Below are 25,066 nucleotides of genomic sequence, written 5' to 3' on the forward strand. Positions count from 1 at the left end.
ACCTCTGCTCCATCAAGTTTTCTTTCTATAACCAGGCATACTATTCTCAGATTCCTTTCCCAGTATCTCTTCCTCTGGCCGTTTCTTCAGTAGGGACACCCCCCCCAGGAGTCTTTCCTCAGCTCTCTTCTAGGTTCACACCTTCCCTTGGGTTTATTCATGACCTCACCCAATGCTATCTTTAAACCAGACTACCAGAGTCATACCTAGATCCCAATCAGCTTTCCTGCATTCCAACATAGATTTCTTATTCTTTAATAGAATATAAACAATGACCAAATCACATCATGTCCAAAAGATTTCAACTTCTTTCATGTCTCTAATTTTCTCCTTTTGCTCTGTTTGAGTTAAGGATTTCACCATTTAGCTAGTTCCTGGGTGCCATGCTGGAATCTTCTTTCCTCTTAACCTCTTGCATGTACTCACTGAGCATGTTCTATTGAATCTACCTCCTCCATGCCTCTTGTAGCCATCCCTTTCCCTTCTCTCCCCATCACTCCCTCAGAATGGTATCTCAGACTTAGACACTGTATCAGCCTCTTAACTAGTCCTACTACATCTAGTCCTACCCTCCTACTAGTTATTCTTCACATTTAAAAAGATTGTGATCTTTATAAATACAAGTCAAATCACATCTCTGCCTGCTTCAGATCATTCAGTGATTTACCTAATGTCTATGAATGAATTTTGAACTCCTTAGCAAAGCATATGAGGTTCATCACAATTTAGCTCTAATTTACTACATTCTGGGCTTCTGTCCTATCCCCTCTTTTATGGTTCCTAATTTATCATTCCAGAGGAGTCACCATGTCTTTATCATACTGTAATTCTCCTTCTTCCTGCCGCTTTGTACACAGTCTTCCTTCTGCCTATAGAGGCCTTTGTCTGCCAAAATGACATCCTTAAAAATAGCCCATGTCTTCTGTTCTGGGAGGCATTCTTTGGTTTCTCTTGGCTAAACTCAGCTTCTGCTTGGTGTTCTCATAGTGTCTTGTGATATCACACTGTATTTATTATAATTGTTTACTCATTTATCAACCCTGGGAAACCATGGGATAAGTGAGGGTAGGAGTCTTCCTTGTGCCCCTGGTATTCAATTGAAAGGTAGGTAAACACTTTCTGTAAAGGGTTGGATAGTAACTATTTTTGGCCTTGTGCAACTTGTTACAGTGATTTAACTTTTGCCACTGTAGCATGAAAACAGCCACTGGCAATACATAAACACATAAGTATGTTGTGTTTCCCAATAAAACTTTGTTGATAAAAATAGGCAGCAGGCTGGGTGTCATCCATGGCCATAGCTTGCCAATCTCTGATCTAGTCCAGCGCCTGGAATACAGTAGGCACTCATTTAAGACTTCCTGAAGGAATGAGTGGATAGGACTCCACAGTTAACATTTTCACAGTGTGAATTTACTTGACCTATTTCACAGATAAGCAAAAGGGAGGGTTAGAGACATTAAAGGCTTTCCTAATATTGTACTTCCCTGATGGTTCAGGGGTAAAGAATCTGCCTGCAATGCAGAAGACACAAGAGACTTAGGTTCGTTCCTGGATCAAGAGGATCCCCTAGAGTAGGAAATGGCAACCACTCCAGTACTCTTGTCTGAAAAATCGCATGGGAAGAGGGAAGAGCAGGCTACAAAGAGTCAGACATGACTGAGTGGCTTTCTAAGGGCTGAGGTTGGGATTTGAGCCTATGTCTTTTGATTCTAAATCCCTGGGTCTTTCCCTCTAGGTTAAAGGCCAAGATTCATAGTGGAGAAGGCTGGGACAGCTTAAAAACACTTACCTTTTAGGAGGGAAATACCCCATGAGATGGGCCATTGCTAACAGTCGAGAAGACAGTGATAAATGGGCAGTAGCCATGTTAAGTTTTGCTTTGTTTTCTATTATTCCGTGGTTAATGTTAACATTCAAATGTTAAATCAAAAGATCTAAAGTCATTTTACTCCCGTCTTAAAAACCTTATCTCCCAAAGCCTTCCTGCAGAACAAGGATCCACCAGTGGAAGGATCATTGAACCTTAGTCCCATGCTCACAAACCTTATAAATCCCGTGCCAAGATGTCTCCTAAGTAGATGACATTTTAATGATTACTACAGGGAGTTGGGAACTATTGCTTCATCCTCAGGATCAGAGTAATTAATTTTCTTAACTACCAGGCCAAATTCTGCCACGGGAGTCCAGTTGAGAAATTTCAGACCCATAGGAAGTACATTAGCTCTTCAAAGTGATTAGGGTGCCATTTCAAACACACAAGCAAAGGAGCTATTAGGCTTCTGGCTTATTTCAAACAACTTGCAGCCCTTGTTTCTCAGGGGGAAAAAAAAGAAAGAGAAAAAAGGAAAATAACAATTTGCTCAGGTTCTTTATTTTCCAGTAAAAATACCCACGGCCTGCAAGTCTTTGGATATCAGGTATTGTGGTTGGGTGAGAGACCAAAGTGTACAGAAAAAGGGTGGAGTGCCAGCAGCACAGGAAAACACAGCTTGCTCCAAGGCACACCAGAGCAGAGCTTTCAGAGGCCTTGATGGGAGGCAGAGCTTCATCAGCCATCACTCTTAACCAGGGAGAAGGGCGAGGACTCACAGGCTTTCCAGTCCATCTCAGGCTATGCCTCATCCCCCCACCCTCCCAAAAGCTCAGAAACACCCACAGGACCATTTTACAGGCTGGGTAGATGAATTACTTCCTCAGCATCATTTCCTCATACAATCCCTATGCTTCTAGGTCATTGTCATTGGAGTTCTTCTGACATGCCTTTGTAGAATATTTTATTTAACATCCATGGAGATCACAGAGAAGCTTTAAATATCAGTTTACTCTCACAAAATAGCCACAGCTCAACAGTTTCACCTTTCAATGAAGCATTCAACTGGCATGCTTCCATGAGATCTGTCTATTCAGCCATATCATTTTTTCACCTTGGAATTCAAAGAACAGCTGGACGCTTTTCTTAGCCTACTTTACAAAGTGCAAGTCTCCTACAACAATGTTTATTTGCACCTAAAATCTGCAGCAAATATATTCTTCCAAAGCTGTTTTTGAAAATCAGTGAATGACATTATTTTAAGCACTTCTAAATGCTACACATTTCTGAGATATTTTAACTTTCTCTGGACGATGTATACCTCGTTGGGGATTGAATGTTCTTTTATATCTTCCCCCCACCCATCCTCAAACATTTGAGATTGTTTTGGCCTCCAAAATGCATGCCACAAAGTAAATCTGGCTAACGAGTTTGATTTAACAGTGAAAAATACTGTTGTATTTATCTTCTAAGTTTTCTGTAATTCTCATGTATTATTTTTATCCTGGAAATAAAAATGTGAAAAAAGACTTCAGCAATAGCTAGGACAGTTTATTTATAGTAACAGCAGCAGGAATTCTAGAACTTGAAAAGGTCAGCATCAATGGCAGGTGGATATATAGCTGGTAAAATTCTAGGAGTGTTTACACTGGGGATTTGAGGCCAAGGGTAAGGCCCTACTGGCTTCAGATTATCTCACTTACTAGGCTTCCATATGGCCAGTGTGCTGTCCTGCCTGGTAGGAAATCCTCACTGTGAGAACCATTCTGATAAGTTAGACCACAAGGCAAGAGGACTGTCTGTCCCTAGGATACCGCTATAATGGAAGGCTCCGAACGGGAAGTGAAGGAGGACCCGTGTCTGTCACCAGTGTCCCAGTGCCTGTGTAGAAGTCAAGTGGACCAGGCTTTCTTATCAGCAGGATACCACTTTGAAGGTGAAAACAGCTGGATTTGAGAACATGGGATAAGATTCAGATCAGGTTGACGGAGAGTTGGTGACAGCACAGAATTGTGCAGGGAATTCACGCAGGGGCTGGGCACCCCACGGAGGTGTCAGGCGGTTTGTCAGCCCTCCAAAGAAGGCAGCTCACGGGGACCAGGGGAGCCTGGCTGAGTCAGGCCAGTGTCGGAACTCAGGTTCTGGCAAAAGATTTTGTGGTGAGCTAAAGAATTTTTCTGGAAGTCAGGAAATTTGGCAACCCAGCCTCAGTGGTTCTTCCTGTATTTATTTCATTAGGAATTATTTTATGTTTCTCACATAATAAAAATAATAAATGTTGATGGATAATGCTTATCCAGAACCTACTATGTGCTAGGTACTGTGCAAGATTCTTTCAAAGGATTCTTCTTTCACTCCTCACTACAGTAATAGGTGTTATTATGAATCCTGAATTGCAGATGAGAAAAAGGAAGCTTAGAGTTAAGTCAGTTCACAGTTACGCGTCCAGTAAGTGGCAGCGCCAAGGCTCACATTCACTTCTGCCTAACTTCAAAGCCTATTCTCTTTACCAGCTCTCAAACCCCATGTCTCTTTCTATCCCACTGCTAGGAGAGAAGAAGAAACACACAAATAAAAAATTCTTTCATGATTCAACAACTCGAAGAAAGAAATATTAACATCTCAGCAAGCAGCTTTACAGTCTTTTCTAAATGCACAACTTTCCCACATATTTACACTTATACTCTCTTTGAGTATATAAAATATTGTATCCCTGACTTTGACTTAATGCAAGGATTTCCCTAATTAAAAAAACAACTAGCTATGAACTACATTTTATTAAGCTGATATGATATGCCATGTTCTGTATAACTATCCCCTGTCCCTGAATGCTTAGGTTGTTTCCAAGTTTCTACTCGAGTAAATAGTAAAATTTCATTTGCATAAGCTACCTGCCTCCCCCACCATTCCTTAGGATAGGTAATGGCATTAAGATATTGGCACAAAAGGCAAGAAGATCTGAAAGGCTTTCATTCTTGAGCTATATTACATTTATGGGTTCCCACCGTGCTGGGTGGAACATCCCCACCAGCAGATCTAGAGGGCTTGTTTCAACTCACACCAACAAAACAGAGTTAACTCTATTTCCTTATTCTTCTCTAAGCTCATCTTGCTTTTTCCCTGTCTGTATTTCAAAATAGAGAAAAAAGTGCACCCTTCTAAACAGTGTCTTCTTTTGCTTTTTTACTGCTATTGAAGGAACTGTTTTTACACTTACTTGGCATTGAAACCCCAGACTTATCCCTGCTGCTGCTGCTGCTAAGTCACTTCAGTCATGTCCGACTCTGTGCGACCCCATAGACGGTAGCCCACCAGGCTCCCCCATCCCTGGGATTCTCCAGGCAAGAACACTGGAGTGGGTTGCCATTTCCTTCTCCAATGCATGAAAGTGAAAAGTGAAAATGAAGTTGCTCAGTCGTGTCCTACTCCTAGCGACCCCATGGACTGCAGCCCACCAGGCCCCTCCGTCTGTGGGATTTACCAGGCAAAAGTACTGGAGTAGGTTGAGACTTATCCCTATGGCTGACTAAATAAGGGGGTTGAAGAAATGAGAGAAACAAAAACTGGGTGGAATTTTCCTTTGAGAAGTCGCAGGGTTTGGACCATTGCTTTCCATCCGAGATTTATCACTCCAATCTAACTACCTCTCCAAGTGGCTTCTTGGGTTCTTTTCTTCTTCTATCTCATTCACCCTACACTCTATTGTTAGAGGACTCTTTCATAAACACGGAGCACATCATGCAAATGTCCAACAGATAAAGTCTCAGTGGTTCTCTATTTCTTATATAACCTCGCTGCCTAGCTCTTAACCTCAAGCTACTACCCATCAACAAGCAACCCTTATCTTTCTAGGTCTGCCTTCCCATTAACTTCATCTCCAGTTTGCCTGCCTGCCTTTTCAAATAAGCAGGCCGAAGGAACATGCACTGGCCACATATTTTTCAGAGATAGAACATGCCATTTATATGATTCAGAGGGTATCACAGGACCTTCCAGTGCTTATCACTGTAATGTCAATTGGTGAAAGTGCCTATTAATAAAGATTTCTGGCTGATGACATTTTGAGACGATAGTGTATTCTGAATTCCTGGTCTCAATCTATCACAGCAGAAGCACATACTTCACCATGAGTATGATTGAGAATGAGGACTCTGGACTATGAGACTATTCAGCCTGTGAGGTTATTATGTAATCTTATGCTTAACATGGGCTTCCCAGGTGATGCAGTGGTAAAGAATCCACTTGCCAATGTAGGGGATGCAGGAGACACAAGAAATGCAGGTTTCATCGCTGGGTCAGGGAGATCCCCTGGAGAAGGAAATGGCAATCCACTCCGGTATTCTTGCCTGGAAAGTTCCATGGACAAGAGCCTGGTGGGCTACAATTCATGGGATCATAAAGAGTGGGACACGACTGAGCAACTGAGCATGCATGCACATGCTTAATATAATCATAACCCTTTAAAAATTCTGGCTTTTGTGAATAGCACCTGCATCCAGCTTCTACTTCAACTGTGGTGCATTAAACTTTCTCAGTTGGGAGTTGCTCTGCTTTCAAGGGAATGTTTAACTCAGAGCTTTGCAAAAATGGACTTCTATTCTGTTGGCTATAGAGTACAACGTAGGTCAAGTGGAATTTTTGGCACTTCATTGCATTCCCTGACCTTTGCTAAACAAACTTCAAAATATATATATATTTGCAACAATTTGGAATAAACACTACATACAAGTGTTGATGGTAGATTTTCTGAAGAACTACCAAATACATCAAGACTAAGGAAAACATTCTAATGATTCTTTCAAACATGAATACATTTAAATTCTCGTTAAACAATCTTCTTATTTAGTCTTCTCAAGCTTTGATGACATGCCACGATTGGCTGTTTATCAAAAACTTAGCAAGAAATGCTTAACAAGATATAATCATGTGCACATACTTGTGCATAATTAAACCCTGTTTATAAATCATTGCAGGGTGGAATATGGTCACACAACTCAGGAAAGGTGGGTGGCAAGCAAATAACACTTTCTCTCCATCTAAAATGGAAAACTGTATCACGTGGATGCTGTGAAGGTGATATAATAACCTGATCTTAAATCTCTATTAAAAACATCTATTTCCATCTCTACTGAATTGAACGAAAGTTCTAACAAAATTAGGGAATTAATTTAGATATGAGACATGATCAGGCACTAATTGCTAATACTGCGATTGTGTGGCATGACTCTCATCCTTTCAAAGTTTTTAATTGGATAGACTCTCTTCACTGTGTGTGTGTGTATGTGTGTGTGTGCGCGTGTGTGTGTTTTCAAAGTAGGATTTAGCTGATTCTCAGTTTCTTCATTTTATAGTTGTTCTTTCAGTTAGAAAAACAAAGGCATACTTGAGACTGAGTAATGGATATTTCTCAAGATCTCTGAGACTAGGTATTACATAGCGTTAAAGAGTATACTTTTCCATTTGCTTAATGACTTTGTCCAGTTAGAATTACTGAGATAAGCACTCCAGTATTTACATGCAACTTGAAACTCCTTTCATGGTGTGCCTGGAACCTAAGGGAAAAGAATTAGCATTTGAGGAATGCTTACCTTGTGCCAGACTTTTTATATGCATTATCTCATTTAATTCTCATAACCACAAGATATGGTTGATATTATTTAATATGATTTTACGTGTTTGAGATCATAAAGGGAGTATAAAGCATAGAACAAGAATTTGACTGTAGATCTCTATTTCTTCAAAGCCCAACATCTTTTCACCAAGAAACCATACTGGGTTTCCCACCAAAGGCAGTATATGGACGTGACAAGCAGGGGCATTCTAACAATAAGGGATCTTCCGAACTTTGATACAGCTTCCACTGGTGGGAGTGAAATAGTAAGAAGGAAATATGATGAATTAGATTGAAATATATTCCCTAATGTAGTGAACAGTGAAGCAAATTATAGATTATCCATCCCATGGAATACTATGCCACTGTTAGAGAGAATCAGATACCTGCTTAATGAAATGGGAAGCTGTCCATGAATTGCAAAAAGAGTTGCAGAACAATACGTGTAGAATGTATACTCTAATGCAATAAACAAGCACACACAGGTACATTTGCATGTCCTTAGGATTAGGAACATGTCTGGAAGGGTAGATACAAGAAGTGTTATTTCTGCTCAGCAGGCTAAGAGTGACTGGAAGGCAAATTTGATTTATAAGCATGACAGTTGCCTAAATTTTTCATGTATGCAATTCCGTGCATTATATTTACAATTAAAAATTATGCAGTGGGTTAATTGAATAATCCATAGGAATGACTCAACCCAAGGAATGGGTGATTAAAGAGATTTAATCTCACAAAAGCAAAACTGCCCAATCTATCAGGCTTCAACATTACTATATGTATGTGATGAAAGCTAAAACCTCATCACTTATATTGCACTCTGTGTTATCTGAAGAAGGTGTTAACACAAGACAAATGAGGAACGGTCATTTCAAACTTAGAGTGTCCAAAACACAGCTCTCCAGTTAGTTCTTCCTATTCAACCTTTTCCTTCTCCCAGTTTTACTCATCTAGGTAACATGACCATTTCTCCATTTGCTCCAAACCAAACCCTAAGAGGAACATTTAATTTCTCCTTTCCTTTCTCCACTGCATCCTATCAGCAAATCTGACTTGACCCATCATCAAAATACTTTTTTAAGGCTTCCAGTGAAACTACTATTACTTTTTGCCTGAACTACCACGGTCTTCTCCGTATAGGTCTCCCTGCTTTCACTTTTGGAAATCATTCTCCATCTGTCAGCCAGGGTGATCTTGTATAGAATCCCTCAATTTAACACACTTTATGGTTCATCACTGTATTTATAATGGAATTCCACTTTCTCACTGTGGCCTGCAAGAACCTATGTGGTTTTACACTGGTCTAACATCTATGACCTCAGCTCCACCCCCATGTCCCTCATCCACGAGGCTCTAGCCAGTCAGGTCTGCTTTATGCTTGTCAAACACACCGAGCTCTGTGTGGCCTCTAGGTCTTTTCACTGTCTTTTTTTCTCTTAGCAGTTTACATCAGATCAGATCAGTCGCTCAGTCGTGTCCGACTCTTTGCGACCCCATGAATTGCAGCACACCAGGCCTCCCTGTCCATCACCAACTCCCGGAGTTCACTCAGACTCACGTCCATCGAGTCAGTGATGCCATCCAGCCATCTCATCCTCTGTCGTCCCCTTCTCCTCCTGCCCCCAATCCCTCCCAGCATCAGAGTCTTTTCCAATGAGTCAACTCTTCGCATGAGGTGGCCAAAGTACTGGAGTTTCAGCTTTAGCATCATTCCTTCCAAAGAAAGCCCAGGGCTGATCTCCTTCAGAATGGACTGGTTGGATCTCCTTGCAGTCCAAGGGACTCTCAAGAGTCTTCTCCAACACCACAGTTCAAAAGCATCAATTCTTCGGCACTCAGCCTTCTTCACAGTCCAACTCTCACATCCATACATGACCACAGGAAAAACCATAGCCTTGCCTAGACGAACCTTTGTTGACAAAGTAATGTCTCTGCTTTTGAGTATGCTGTCTAGGTTGGTCATAACTTTCCTTCCAAAGAGTAAGTGTCTTTTAATTTCATGGCTGCAGTCACCATCTGTAGTGATTTTGGAGCCCCCAAAAATAAAGTCTGACACTGTTTCCACTGTTTACCCATCTATTTACCATGAAGTGATGGGACCGGATGCCATGATCTTCGTTTTCTGAATGTTGAGCTTTAAGACAACTTTTTCACTCTCCACTTTCACTTTCATCAAGAGGCTTTTTAGTTCCTCTTCACTTTCTGCAGTTTACATAGGCGTCACATTGTCTATTGGCATCAATGTCTTACAGATGAAGGAATTGGTTATCAGAGAGTTTAAGTCACTTATATGTGGTCATCACTCTTGGTACATGATGGCTCTAGGTTTTGAACTCATGTCTAAATCATTTCAGGCTCCTGCCATCATACTAAAATAACAAAGTAAACCCAGCCCATTCCAGGGCTCTGGCTAAAGTTGTGGCAATCAGTCAGCAAACATGTACTTGTTTAAAAGTCAGGAAAAAGAGATTATTTTGAAAGTTCCTTTTGTAGGTCTCCCTTCCTATCTCAAGTACATTTCCCAGCTTCTGAAGGAAGACTTAGATCAGCTAGAGGGGGAAATTTGAGATGGATGCATTCAGAAACTCTTGTACTAGAGACTTGAAATTAAATATTGGTCATTTAGGAAATGAGAATATGACAACACAACCAGAAACTTTTACAACTTACTTAGTTAGGTGTCCAAAGAGAACCTTCATGGTGTCACGATTTGGTGGAGGGAGTTTTTGTACAAGAGACTTTATAGCTTCGATTCTTGTGTTGTTGTCTTGCTTTTCTGAAAACAAAACAAAACAAAAAAACAGTTAGAAAAGAATACGATTACTCAGGTGCATGAGGGAATTTTCTGAGAAGAATTTTGGACTAAGTCTTAGCAAATGTAAAACGTAAAGCTCTGATTAGCAGCCAAAGGGAATAAATATACTGAAAATCAGCATCATGAAGTTTCTTTATTTTGACTGTGAATAAGATCAAGGGAAAATGAAAGCAGCAACAGTGTGGCTCTGACACGATCTTCTTATTAAGATCAAGCATTGAATCAGTTTTCATAAGTGCTTTACTATTTTGTAAGTTGTGGCAGAGTGAATAATGGCCTCCCAAAGATGTCCATAGCCTAATCTCTGGAACCTGTGAATACATTACCTTCCACGTATTAGGGATTTAATCCCAATTAAATTCAGGATTCTGAGATGGGATTATTCTGGATTATCTGGATGGCCCAATGTAATCACAGTGGTGGCCAGGAGGGAAGCAGGAGGATCAGAGTCAGAGAGAGAAGGGGATATGTCAATGAAAGCAAAAGGAGCTATGGCTATATGATACTCCATGGGTCCAGGAGTAAAGATAGCCTCTAAACCCCAGAAAAGCTGAGGAAAGAGCCTCCAGAAGGAACACAGGCCTGCCAGCATCTTGATTTTTGCCCTACAAAATAGACTTCAGACTTCTTGTCTTCAGGAATGTAAGATAATAAATTATTATGGTTTGGAGCCAGAGTTTGTGATAATTTGTCATAGCAGCATTAGAAAACAAACACACAAGGACATACATTCTAATTCAATTACCAGTATTCTATTTTTTTGCTTAATTTTTTGGAAGACTAAAGATTTCTTTTTTTTATTAGTTCTATGCTATCTTTTCTCCCTAATACATTTCATTTTTGCTGTAAAACAAAAAAAATGCAAATAAATTTGAAAGCATAATGCTTAGTCACATACATTTAAAAAAATAGGAAGTTGTTCCAAACTACATATCCCATAGGGTGTTTTCTTTCATTTTGTTTCTTTTTGCCTTTCTGGGCATGGATGGCACAGTAAGAACTGAGTTACTTAGTATACTAGAGAATTTATCTTACCATAGTTTTAATAAAGGCCCAGAATTATAATAATTTCTTGAATTTAAGCTCTTTATATAATTGACTCAGATACCTTTTTTTTCTGTACTTTACTTCTAACTTCTAGCACAGAGCTCCTGATGATTCTAAAGAGGCCACTGCTAGAAAAGATAGGAGATAAGAGAATAATAGGTGAGGCACATACCACCCAGTATCCATTCTCTTCCTCCTTAGCTAGACCATCCCATTGTTGAGGAGATGGCCATATGCAGCTAAAAGAGATCATTTCCTCACTTCCTTGGCAGCTGGAGTGACCAGCTGACACAGTCTGGCCAATGAGACTGTAGTCAGAGTGTTATATGGGACTTCTGGGGAGGCTGTGTACAGGGGGATAACTTATCTTCGTAGCCTTTTGGCCTTTCTGTTTAGAAAGTAGATGGCTTATAGTTGTACTATGAGATGATCTTGAGAACTGAGCCCATGGAGAGTGGAACACACAGTATAAACAACTTCCTTCAATATGTGGAGCTATGAGGACAGTCCTGAAGAACGAGTGTAGAAACTGACAGTTTTTTTTTTTTCTTAATACACTATTGCAAAGGAAACTTTTTTCTAAGGAATTACAGGAAAATATCCTGCAGAAGATAGTATTTGGCTAAAATAGAGCTATTTCAAATCCTGAAAGATGATGCTGTGAAAGTGCTGCACTCAATATGCCAGCAAATTTGGAAAACTCAGCAGTGGCCACAGGACTGGAAAAGGTCAGTTTTCATTCCAATCCCAAAGAAAGGCAATGCCAAAGAATGTGCAAACTACTGCACAATTGCACTCATCTCACACGCTAGTAAAGTAATGCTCAAAATTCTCTAAGCCAGGCTTCAGCAATACGTGAACTGTGAACTTCCAGATGTTCAAGCTGGTTTTAGAAAAGGCAGAGGAACCAGAGATTAAATTGCCAACATCATGTATACCTGTGGTGGATTCATTTTGATATTTGGCAAAACTATTACAATTATGTAAAGTTTAAAAATAAAATAAAATTAAAAAAAAATTGCCAACATCAGTTGGATCATTAAAAAAGCAAGAGAGTTCCAGAAAAACATCTATTTCTGCTTTATTGACTATGCCAAAGCCTTTGACTGTGTGGATCACAATAAACTGTGGAAAATTCTGAAAGAGATGGGAATACCAGACCACCTGATCTGCCCCTTGAGAAATTTGTATGCAGGTCAGGAAGCAACAGTTAGAACTGGACATGGAACAACAGACTGGTTCCAAATAGGAAAAGGAGCACATCAAGGCTGTATATTGTCATGCTGCTTATTTAACTTACATGCAGAGTACATCATGAGAAACACTGGAGGAAGCACAAGCTGGAATCGGGATTGCCAGGAGAAATATCAATAACCTCAGATATGCAGATGATACCACCCTTATTGCAGAAAGTGAAGAACTAAAGAGCCTCTTGATGAAAGTGAAAGAGGAGAGTGAAAAAGTTGGCATAAAGCTCAACATTCAGAAAATGAAGATCATGGCATCCGGTCCCATCACTTCATGGGATATAGATGGGGAAACAGTGGAAACAGTGTCAGACTTTATTTTTCTGGGCTCCAAATCACTGCAGATGGTGATTGTGGCCATGAAATTAAAAGATGCTTACTCCTTGGAAAGAAAGTTATGACCAACCTAGATAGCATATTAAAAAGCAGAGACATTACTTTGTCAACAAAGGTCCATCTAGTCAAGGTTATGGTTTTTCCAGTAGTCATGTATGGATGTGAGAGTTGGACTATAAAGAAAGCTGAGCACCGAAGAATTGATGCTTTTGAACTGTGGTGTTGGAGAATACTATTGAGAATCCCTTGGACTGCAAGGAGATCCAACCAGTCCATCCTAAAGGAGATAGTCCTGGAAGGACTGATGTTGAAGCTGAAACTCCAATACTTTGGCCACCTGATGCAAAGAACTGATTCATTTGCAAAGACCCTGATGCTGGGAAAGATTGAAGGCAGGAGGAGAAGGGGATGACAGAGGATGAGATGGTTGGATGGCATCACTGACTCAGTGGACATGGGTTTGGTTGGACTCCAGGAGTTGGTGATGGACACAGAGGCCTGGCGTGCTGTGGTTCATGGGGTCCCAAAGAGTCAGACACACCTGAGCAACTGAGCTAAAAATAGGGTGGGGGTAGTCTTATTAGTAGAACTCTGCTTAGAAGTGGTTCTTCTTCCTCTAAATACCACAAAGGCCTATATATAATGCCTCCCACACTCAGAGCTTTCAAAATTGCAGTTATTCTTAGAAGAGTTCCAACATACTATGGATTGGATAACTGCAAATGAAAGAGACAAAGAGAAAAGGTAGAGAAAGGGAGAGAAAAAGAGAAAAGGTAGTTGCAACATCATAGCAACAGCAGATCTAATCTTTCTGCCAAAAGGCTAGAAAGCCCCCTTGTAGCTTAATGATGGCAGGACAATGTGATGCTTCAGAGGACCAGTTGGAGCCTATGGGATACGAGAAACTCAGAAGTAAAACAAGTCAATAAAGATGAGAGCAAATTGGTACAGTATGTTCAGGACAGAGCACTTAGGGACACTTGGAGACTTTGTATCTAGGCATCTGAAGCTAATTCCACACACACCAATGATCCTATACATAAACATACACTGCTTCCCTGGTGGCTCAGTGATAAAGAACCCCTCTGCCAATGCAAGAGATATGGGTTCAATCCCTGGGTAGGGAAATCCCCTGGAGAAAGAAATGGCAACCCACTCCAGTATTCTTGTCTGGGAAATCCCATGGACAGAGGAGCCTGGCAGGCTACAGTCCATGGGGTTGCAAAAGAATCAGACATGACTTAGTGATTAAACAACACATCATACATTTATATATTTATGAGATGAGTACATTCTGCATAAAATGGGATGATGCTAGTAGTTTAATTTACCCAAGGATCTTCTGATTCAAGTAATAAAGATGAAATTGAGAAAGGTGAGGGAAGGAGAGGAGAGGAAAGGAAGAGAGGTGACCTTTCTAATTTTATTGAAGACTCTGGCCATGGTAATGATTAGTTTAATGTCAGAGTCTCAAAAAAAAAAAAAAAAAAAAAAAGGATCCGTTTACATTGAGGTCTATAGAAGTAGCAGCCATGATCTAAGCTTGACAGACAGTAAGTAGAGAGTAGTCTAAATGGCCATATCCAGAAAACCTCAGTTTTAGGGAGTATATGACCCAGGCAGAGTGGGTTTAAGAAAGGTTGGGGTTGCTTAATTGGAAATAATTGCAAAGTCACTGCCATGGTATCTGGGCAGGAATTAAAGCTCTACTTTGTCTTTTTAACCAACCAGATAAAAGAATTATGAACCTCCCTAGGCAGAGTCCCTCTTCTATGTTCCATTGCGCTTAGGACATTCTATTTATTGATATATAACACTTCATATGGTATTTTCATGGCATGAATATCTGTAGATTTGTCCCATTAAACTGAGAATTTTCCCATAAACTGAGGCAACTCTTATACTGGCATATAGTGGGTTAAATGGAGTTTCTAGAAGGCACTAGAAAATGAGCTTTCTAGGTGGTAAAGAACCTGCCTGCCAATGCAGAAGACATAATAGATGTGGATTTGATCCCTGGGTGGGGAAGATCCTCTAGAGGAGGGCAGTATTCTTGCCTGGAGAGTCCCATGGACAGAGGACCCTGGTGGGCTACAGTCCATGGGGTAGCAGAGTCGGACATGACTGAAATGACTTGGCAGCAGAAGCAGTGGGTTAATTGAATTAAAAAAAAAAAAAAGAATTAGTAAACAAAGGAAAGACCTGAACACAGATTGGGACAGACAGACCTTGGTTTGAATTCCACAACAGTGTTTTAGCAGTCTTGGATAAGTGGTGTGTGTGGTCTTGGATAAGTTTTTTATTTTCTTTGAAAAATGTCAAAGAGGCCAGATTTATGGATTAAACAAGGTATGTAATGTACCTAACAGTGACCAGCAAAATATAGGTACTGTATAAATACTCATCACTCCCTTCCCCCCCTCTTTTTTTTGATGTCTATGCTAGATATGGCTCACCTTTTATTTTCAGTCCCGGGCATGCTACCTGGTTATAGTGAGCATTCGAAATGTAGTTCCTAATACTTGAACTGAGTTGGTGCCAACTGGTGACAAGACACTTGCTATGGTTGCCTGACATTTCACAGCACACTAAATAATTTGAGAGGCTGGTGATCTTGTTGATGAGCAGCTTAGTTCCATGTAAGAATTTTTATAAAAGTATATGGTTGTTCCATATATGCTGGTAAGAAACATCCTACATGAAGACTACTTAATAGAAATATTTTTCTCTTTCTCTGCTTTCACTTATAATTGAGGAACTGAAATGAATGGTGGTACATAAATATCTGTGGTTAAGTTACACTTAAGTCATGGAGTGGGTACTGGACAACAGATTAGAGAGGGCTGAAATATTATCAAGGAGGAGCTATTTATTGTTCTTACAACATAATCAGAAAGAAGGTTTGAAAAGGTTATAGGAAAGCAGTAGCTTCCCTTTCAAATCAATACTGAACCCACTCTTCCATAGCTTGTAAAATCAGAAATAACACAAACACTTCTAAGTGAAGGAACTTCTAAAAATACAATTGGATACATTAAAATCAAAATGACACCTTTTCAGATCTGGTTTATTGATGTGTCATATTAGGAGCTGGAATCAGCATACATAATACAGGAGTGGTTAATGAGCTAAGATTCAGACACAGCTTACTAAAGATGCGTCAACTGTCTTCAATTGATTCAGTGAGCATCTGAAAGACAGCATTTTCTATTAATATTTCTCCTTCAGCATATGGTTTCTCATTATTGTGAAGTATTGAGAGTTTTGAGAAGACTTTCAGATATCTCTGACTCTTTTACATCATGACTAAAAGGGAGAAAATGAACCTTTGCTACACAGAGAATTAGAGAACCTCTTAGGTAAATGGTATGCTAAGAGACTTATACAGACTCTTGCCAATAGGAAAACACTCCATGATTTGGGCCTTTTCCACTCACATTTGCTCTTACCTTCGTACCCTTCTGATTTACTTTTGTATCTACTTTGAGTGAAAGTTGCTCAGTCGTTTCCGACTCTTTGTGATCCCATGGACTATACAGTTCATGGATTCTCCAGGCCACAGTACTGCAGTGGGTACTATACCCTTCTCCGGGGAACTTTTCAATCCAGGGATCAAACCCAGGTCTCCCACGTTGCAGGCAGATTCTTTATCAGCTGAGCCACCAGGGAAGCCCATCTACTTTAATACTTACCTTTTAGTTCCCACTCAGATTCCAATAGCCTCTCCAGTCTGAGCTGTGAACCCATACTGCATACAAAACTTTTCTGGAGGACATCATTTTTGTTACCCAATTGCAAAAAATGCCTATGGAAAATATGCATGGGATACACATATATACTAAAATAGTAAACTGTTTTTTTCACTAAGGCCTATTCCTCACCCACCTGGCCCCATATTCTCAAATTATACCAAACTCTGTTGTAAATGAGCTTCTTCAAAAACAACTCCAGGCTACTTAAAGAAGCAACAGCTCCTACATGATGTGATAGCCTTTAATGTTATGATAAGGATGTGGCTTTATAGTTTTCCCTTGATTCATGGTTTTGAGGGCACATTTGAAAAAATATGGTTTATGATGGTTACATTTGCATTTATCTGCATGAAATGTTGCTACTAAAACAAGGACATTTACAGCCAAATGCCTTTTTTGCAGAGATAAGATAAAGTTATACAATGATGGAAAGAGTTCTGTGCAGGCAAAACCCCAGACCCGATGACCCCCAGACACTTTTCCGGCCTTATCATCTATGCATTTATTATTCTTAACTTATTTATAGTCACAAGTTAAATCATATATCAAAATTAACTCTGCTTTGATGTGTAGGTTTACCCAGGGGAATAAAAGACCAGATTCTCCCAGTAAACACATAGTAGTAGTACTATTCATTCTATTTATCTGTAATTCTAAAAGGATAACTGTACCCCTTTGTTTTGAGGAGGTCAATATACATCACAGCTGTTCTGCTTCTGAAAGTTACGCTGGAATGTATAGAGCATCCTGTATGAAAAAATCGGCTGTCGCTTATATGTCAAAGCTATATTTGGAAGAGAGCAGTTTAATTTCTATTCACTTTCTATTCTTTGTATCATCACCATTTCAGAATTTAGTTACAGACTGTCCTAGCTTGTAGGAGGGATGCTTATCTTCAGAGAATGTTTTATTTATTTATTTATTTATTTTTTAGTGTACCCTACAACCAGATGCAAATCTTTGAGGACATGCTTCTTAATTATAAAATTTGAGTTGGGTGTTAAAGGATCATCCAAGTCATGCAAACAATCACTTGAGAAATTTCTTTAAATAACTAACATTTACTTCAGGGAGAAACACTAGGTGGAAAGGGAGAAAATTCAAGACTTACAAATAGCTAAAAATAGACAGATGCTTTAAACTCCTTCTATAAATTAAGAGAAGTGGTATATCATGAAGGAGTCTGAAAAAATTAAGTTAGAAATAGTGCTCTATAGTACAGTTGGGGCAAGTTGCTTGAACTCTTAATGCTTCCAGTTCCTACTTCAACACAGACGCACATAAACACACACACACAATCTATATACATATATCATACAATTGTATGTAGAATTTTGTTTCAATGTACATAAAGGCACATATTGTAAGTACTACTGAATGTAAGTACCCTTCCCATTAAAATCTTTCTTTTGAATCATCATCTCTATCTGCCCTGATCGCTCATAGTTCAAGGTTATTTTCCAAATCATATGAAGCCATAAATGTTATTCTTTAGCGCTGTTTCCTAAACAGGAACAGCCCATAGTATGTATTGGCTTTGTGAATGCTTAGAAAGCAGTCCATTATCAAAGAGAGCTTGGTTCTAATTCACAAGTTGATGTACGTGCATATGTGCTAAGTTGCTTCAGTCATGTCTGACTCTTTGTGACCCCATGGATTGTAACCCACCAGGCTCCTCTGTCCGTGGGTTTCTCCAGGCAAGAATATTGGAGTGGGTTGCTTTGGTGCAGTCAATCTTAGGATGATAACATTTTCTAAAATTCACCAAACTGAAACTGTCTCTGAAAACAAATTTCTTCAGTTTTGCAGAAATGCCCTTCTTTGTCTGAATCAAAGAGTAAGGTAATGGCGGCAGTCTTCACAGGAAAAGCATGATCGTATTATCCTCCCTAAAATTTCTTGTTTTCCAAGTAATTTTGGAAGTGTCATAGTGGCCAAGTACATTTCTGTAACTTACAAATGATACTAATTCATCCTCAGGCGATAGTGTGTGCTGAGAAAATAAAGCTCAGTAGTTTATTTAGTTCTCCTGTGAGAATTTTCTGTAAACTATATTTATCCTTACATATCTGGTTTTACAAGTTTTTTTCTTAAAAAAAAAAAAAGGCTTATCGTTATGAGTCATTTAACATCTTTCTAATCATAAACCAGTAATTCTTTTCAAATACTCAAGTTGCTATTTATATTACCATTATCTTTGTACATTTTCATGAGGGTGGCAATTCTACAAATACTTTTCTAGATTTAAAGTTGTTAATATGTGTCTACCTCTTTTTGTTGGTAGACAAATTAAATTTACTGGGGATTTAAAAAGTCCCACCTGAAAACAACTAGGATCTGTTACACAAGAAAAATGTGAAGGAAGAAATATTTTCTCCTCTCCACTCTTTTTAAGAAGCATATTCAACTTTATCCATAACTATTCATTTTGAACAAAAGACCTCTCAAGAGGAGATAATGGTTAGTATGCTCAACTGTTTCTCCAGCCAGTTCATTTGCGTTGGCCCCACAGTGATGTTGAGAACAGGGGAGAGTTGACAAACATTAGAATCCTTTAAGAAATGGGGAATAAAATACTTTCATGATTCAACTTTCTTTTTGTTAATTGTAAGGCTATTCTAAAAGAAGAAAAACAGGCAACATGTGGTAACTTTAGTCAGCATTTCTGAACTGGGAATGATAAACACCTCTGCCTGGCTCTGGTATTTATCAGGACTGAGATATTATTACCACATAGAGTCACAGCATGGTTACTGTTATCATCGGCAAAAAGAGCCAGCTAATCTTAATGGTTTGTAAAGCCGTTACCTGCACTGGTCTGACATTTATCATGATCATTTTACCACATGGGTCCTACATAGCAAAGGTCTTTTATCTGGAAGGGACATCACTATGAATTATTATTTGCAGCTAGGTAGAAAATTGTATGTTGTAGATACCTTTTCTCATTATAAATCACATAGTCACATTTCACCATTCCCCTCAGAAAGCTGCTGAGCCCAGGTTTTTTGCCACAGCTTGCTTTCCTCTCCCTCTCTCTCTTCTTTCTCTTTACAGTTTTCTGAAATTATTAGCCATATTTTTCATTAACATCCTTGATATAATTTTTGAAGAATCACATATGTGGTAGGCAAACATGGACATACTTTCTGAATAGTTAGGGGATTTTCATCCACATTCTATAAAGAGACTGCATAGTACTTTAGAAATTGAAGCTGATAAACTGTCCACATTTCTTTTTTTGCTTATTCTGTCTTCTGTCTTGGGGGCCAGAGTTTTCTCTGTTCTTGACCTTGTCAATAGAATATTTACCAGTAGATTAGACAAAATTTCCGATGCCTGGTTTGAAATACTCAAAACATGTACACCATTTTTTTTGCCTGAAATACCTTGCTTGGGAATGTGTTCTCATAAGAAGTAAAATATAGTTCACTTTGTTAGACTGTGAGTTTTTTCAAGTTCTGTTCCAGTAAGTTGCAATGAAGCAGCAGGTTCCTTCAACAAAATTTGTTTAAAAAGGAGCTTAGGTTCTTTCCCTAACTATCTATGTCCTAAATGACATACATCAATAGATAAATATAGAAGAAATAAGGATATTAGAAAGGACAATGTTTTGGAACCATGGGACCAAGACAGTAAAGTGAAATGCATTAATTTGACAATGGAAAATTACAATGAAAAGCCCAATTGTTTACAATGGGGAAGAAATGAACAAATACTCTCTTTTAAAAAAGATTGAGACAACTAATCTTCTGAAGGAGATATTTATATATTTCCTTCTTTCTCAAGTGTTCCATTAGGAATAAACAAACCAGAAATTCTGCACTTTTATAATGAAGAGGGAGGAGAATTCTTTGCCATTTTTGCATTTAGGAGGAAATGTGCAAGAAGAATGTGACAATTTCAGCAAATCAAGATTGTTTCAAATGGATCACAAACGGGCTTTGTGGGATGTTTTACACTAGCATGCGAAGCAAACAGTAAATTTGAAAGGAGGATTTTCTCAATGGTCTAGTTCTGAAGTGTTTTCCCATCTCTTTGTGTGTTTAAAAGAGGTTTGGATGTGGTGTTTAATATTGCTTCGACTCTTGCAAATGAGTTCTGGAGAAATATCCGTACATGAAGGAAAGCTGATGTGCTGTAATGCTGACAGCAGCTGGGGGATACGAATGAAGAAACCAGATTGCCAAGTCTGGGTTTAGCAAAAATAAACACCTATCATTCCATTAAAAAAACTGTGCCGTTTAAAATGTTTATGGGCATCAATAGCAGACCACTCTCCCTTTGAAAAAACTAATATTTTCCTCAAATAACTCCATTCTTTGAGAAGGAGATAACAACTTGAATTTGACATGCAGTATTTTGTAGTAATCTATAGTAGTTTGCCTATCTTGTTACATTGGATTCCATACTAATTTCTGTATTATTACAAATTTCTTCCAAAGGATACAATTTCTATTTCAGAAATTTGTGAGATGAACGTGGGATAAATTTGGGAGCAGGAGGTGGAGTGGAGGATATCATTTGTGAAACCAATCTGTACTTTCACCGCTCAAGAAGAGCTGCACACACTTTGGTTAGGTCATCTAAAATTTCATAGTAAAGAGGCGGTCTAATATTCTAAAACACTGTCTTACCCGTTGAAAGACTGCACTGATTTAAATCAAACAATCCCTTTTATTTTTTTTTTAATTTCAGAATGACTCTTTTGTTCTAGCTTAACATCATTCTGCCATCATTGTCCCCCCAAAACTGTAACCTGGGAGCATTTACCATAATTAGTGAGGGGCTTTGCTGCCTGGGTTTTCTCCTTTTCTGGGGAACTGGGTGAATTGTTGAGTGCTAATGAAATTCGGAGACTCCTAGCAGTGGTTGAGCCAGGCAGAGTGCAGGCAGACGCGCTAAGCTTCCCACTGTGCTGCAGTACAAGCCTCCCTGCTGTTATGTTTACCATAGTTTTTAATGTCTGTGAAAAAAGTCCTGATGCAACTGAATTATGTTATGCCCTCTTGTTTATCTAACCCCAACCCACCACCCCACCTCCAATTTAGCAGATTCTTATTGCCCCTCTTGCAGAAAGCACCTTCTCAACTTTGCGGCCATCTTACCACATCAGTTCTTGCCACACATCCCAGCTGCTTTGCAACCATGTCCAGAGGATCACACATGATCCATCTAGAAGTTTTGGGAGGACAACACACATGACTTACTCTACTTATCCACCTAATAACAGATATCCTTTTCTCCACTGCATGCCAGTTTTGTCAGAGGTGATGTTAAAGCACCAAATTTAATCATCTGGCATTGACAATACTAGCTTTAAACTGCAAATGTATTTGGTAAAATGTACTGTGTCTTTAAAGAAATTTATCCAAAGACCTCAAACTATCACAGCAAACTAAATGATGTGCTCAAAGATGAAAACAACCAATCTGTGATTTGAGTTGATCTTATTTTTTGTCCTTTTCTTAAAAATGGTTATCTAAAAGAAAATGACCATTCCATTCTATGGTAAATTGATGGATTCACCAAGTGTGATGTACAGTGAAGTTTTTAATGAATATTCATACAACTCTTTCAGTCCATTAACAGGACTTAAGACAATGAAGATGCAACTCATTCCCATTTAGATAGTGGGGGGAATGTAGAATTAATATCATAAACAGCACTTGGAAAAGTTTAACCTTAATGTATCAAACTCCAGGTGCCAGAGTTTGAAGAAAATAACCAATAATAGCCATTTTTTACATATTTGATGGGACTGATTATGCAATGTGCAACTCTAAATGGCTTCTAGCACATTGTAGCATGGTTCCATCCCATTGGCTACAGTAGGGTGCAGGCAGATGGATGACAGTGACAGGGAGAGAAGTGCTTTTGCTTAGCCGTGCGTTAAGATGCCATCCAGAAGCTCTGTGCACTGCAGACACTTCATTAGGATGCCAGGATAATGGTAAACTACCACTCAGAGTGACACCCCATTTCCTGCTTACTGAGCGCTCCAACCTCGGCAGATGTCAACAATCTCACAGTGCTACAGAGCAGACCTAACTTTCCAGCCACTTTGACTCCAATTTTTTCCTCCTAACAGTGCCATACATTATGTGCAATATGTAATGGCAAACACCTCACGGAAAACAAAATCTGCCCAGTTCGTTATGACTGAAGTGCTTTTTTTTTTTTTCCTCTAAAAGATAAGGGACAGTCAGCTGGGTGAGAGGATATGTCCATTCACTATTTTAACCTCAAAATTTCTTGCTATTATTTCCATTTGCTAATCAGTTTGAAGTGTTAATTGTGTGGTGAACTCTGATTCATAGTAGTTAAACTCTGATCACAGGGGATATGATTGTTTCTTTTAATTAATGTCCGTTCCAAAGGTAAGTGATTGTGGAAATCTTTTGTTAAAGATTTTAGACTCAGTTTCGGTATGGTTCTTAGTTGTCTGCCAAGAAAAGGCTGACTTGAGCATCTGGAGGATATTTCCTCTGCAAAAAATGTATAACTTGAGGCCATTTACACACCTCCTTACCCTCAATTCAAGCCAATAGAAACTTCTTTCTCTATAGTGTAAAGTCCAAAATTCCTTTTACAAAGAACCAAGGTGTGGTTTACACAATGAAAAAAATCCCCCAAATGGAAAAATAATATTTTGAAATCTATCTTTATGATAAACAATTGAGTTACATTTTGTGACTCTAAACATCTTCTTAGAAGCTCAAAGGGCCTTGCAAATGGCAAGACTAAAAATAAATTTCCTCCTTTCAGGTCTGTTACCATTTCCAGGTAAAGAGGCAAATGTGAAGAAGTCATAGACTGAGGTCATGCTCCAATGGAGAATTTGAATGCAAACTTTCGATGTGAGGTTCTTGATGCAAATCTTGACTTTTGCTTTAAAAATGGCATCTGGGTGGCAACACCTAACCACCTCTTGGAACCTGTCACTAAATATGCTTGAAGACACAGAAAAAAAAGACTAAAATGCTTAAAATAACAGGGACTGACCGGCAATAAGGTGACAAAAAGTTAAAGAGTAATTTCCTTTAAGACAGATGGAATTTAATTGGAAAATGCCAGTGGTGAGACCACTTGCACTACTGAACTACTGAACCAGAGACTGTGCCTATCTTAAAGCGGATAGAAATAGCCTTCTCTTCCTTTCTTCAGCCATCTGATTTCAGAATCAAAGACTCAGCCCAAAGGACTAGGCAGCACCCCTTTCCACGCATACAGCTGAATACTGTGAAGGATTTCCTTCCTCACCTGAATTCTCCCCTTCTAACTATGTATGGGGATTTCTCTTTTGTCTGCAATAATATAGAGATAGCAATTTCCACAAAATAACGGGGGAGATTGAGAGCAGAAGGCAGAATGATGATGACGATGGTGATAACAACAGCTGAGAGTGGAAGGCAGATGATGGCACATATCACCATAGGAATTGTAGTCCCATATGTAAAACATAGGATCAGTGGAGACTGGCAAAATTCTATTTGGAACACGTTCTTAGAATTCTAATATTGTATGTCTTTAATCTTTTAGAATGTCAATGAACTAAAGCAATGTGGTGGGAGAAAAATCATCAGGATAGTAGGGTCATAAGACAATAAATATGCTAGAAAAGAATTAATATAAGAGCTGCGTTTATCAATTTGTCATCTGGATGATGTTCCAGGGCAAAGATTAGAGTAGAGCTAAAGTAGAGCACAAAGAGCAACCTGTATTATACACAGAATGCTGGATATGCTTCCACCTTTTGAAATGAATAAATATAACAAACTGCCTGCGGATACAGGAGACACAGGAGATGAAGGTTTGATCCCTGGGTCCGGAAGATCCCCTGGAGGAGGGCATAGCAACCCATTCCATTATTCTTGCCTGGAGAATCCCCATGGATAGAGGAGCCTGGCGGGCTGTGGTCCATACGGTTGCAAAGAGTTGGACACAACTGCAGTGACTTAGCACCCAGGCATGCAAACACAACAAAAGTGTGACCTATGAAAAGCTCTCTTTAGATAAGACTAGTGCTCAGAAATGCAGAACTTTCACAATGACCATGAGACAATTAGGAAACTATTTAGCATCTTTAGTAGAATGTTGAACATCAAGGAGTCTAATGAAAAGGATCAGCAAGCCATTAGGAGACGACTGGGTAAGATGAAAGGATGCTCAGATGAGATGATAAGGAGATAGACGGTGAGGAAAGACAGTGAGAAAACTAAAAATGCAAACAAAATGAAAGTTTACATTAAAGGCAAAATTGTCATTGCAGAAAAATTAGGTCAGTGATATGGATGACAAGAGAAGTGTCCAGAACATGGAAACAAAAAATGATAGGAAGGAGAAGGGATGTTGGAAGTCAGAGAATTGAGAGATTATCTACAATTTATTTTTGTGGAATTGGTGATTTTGAACTGTGGTGCTGGAAAAGACTCTTGAGAGTCC

The 25,066-nt window shown here is 39.1% G+C and overlaps 1 protein-coding gene and 1 long non-coding RNA gene across 4 annotated transcripts in view; one reads left to right on the top strand and one right to left on the bottom strand.

The window, feature by feature from the left end:
* Positions 1–25,066, top strand: part of LOC102415958 — a 141,530-nt gene that overhangs the window by 74,589 nt on the left and 41,875 nt on the right. The window lies entirely within an intron of this gene.
* The window catches only part of ARHGAP15 (Rho GTPase activating protein 15), a 698,570-nt gene that overhangs the window by 52,906 nt on the left and 620,598 nt on the right, over positions 1–25,066 (bottom strand). For all 3 annotated transcript variants that reach the window (XM_025261723.2, XM_025261725.2, XM_025261734.2), the window contains one exon: positions 10,095–10,200. In XM_025261723.2, the coding sequence (XP_025117508.1) occupies positions 10,095–10,200 (106 nt within the window). The remainder of the gene's footprint in view (positions 1–10,094; positions 10,201–25,066) is intronic.

The sequence above is a fragment of the Bubalus bubalis genome, chromosome 2 (genome assembly GCF_019923935.1).
Source record: "Bubalus bubalis isolate 160015118507 breed Murrah chromosome 2, NDDB_SH_1, whole genome shotgun sequence".
In the NCBI taxonomy this organism is placed as follows: Eukaryota; Metazoa; Chordata; class Mammalia; order Artiodactyla; family Bovidae; genus Bubalus; species Bubalus bubalis.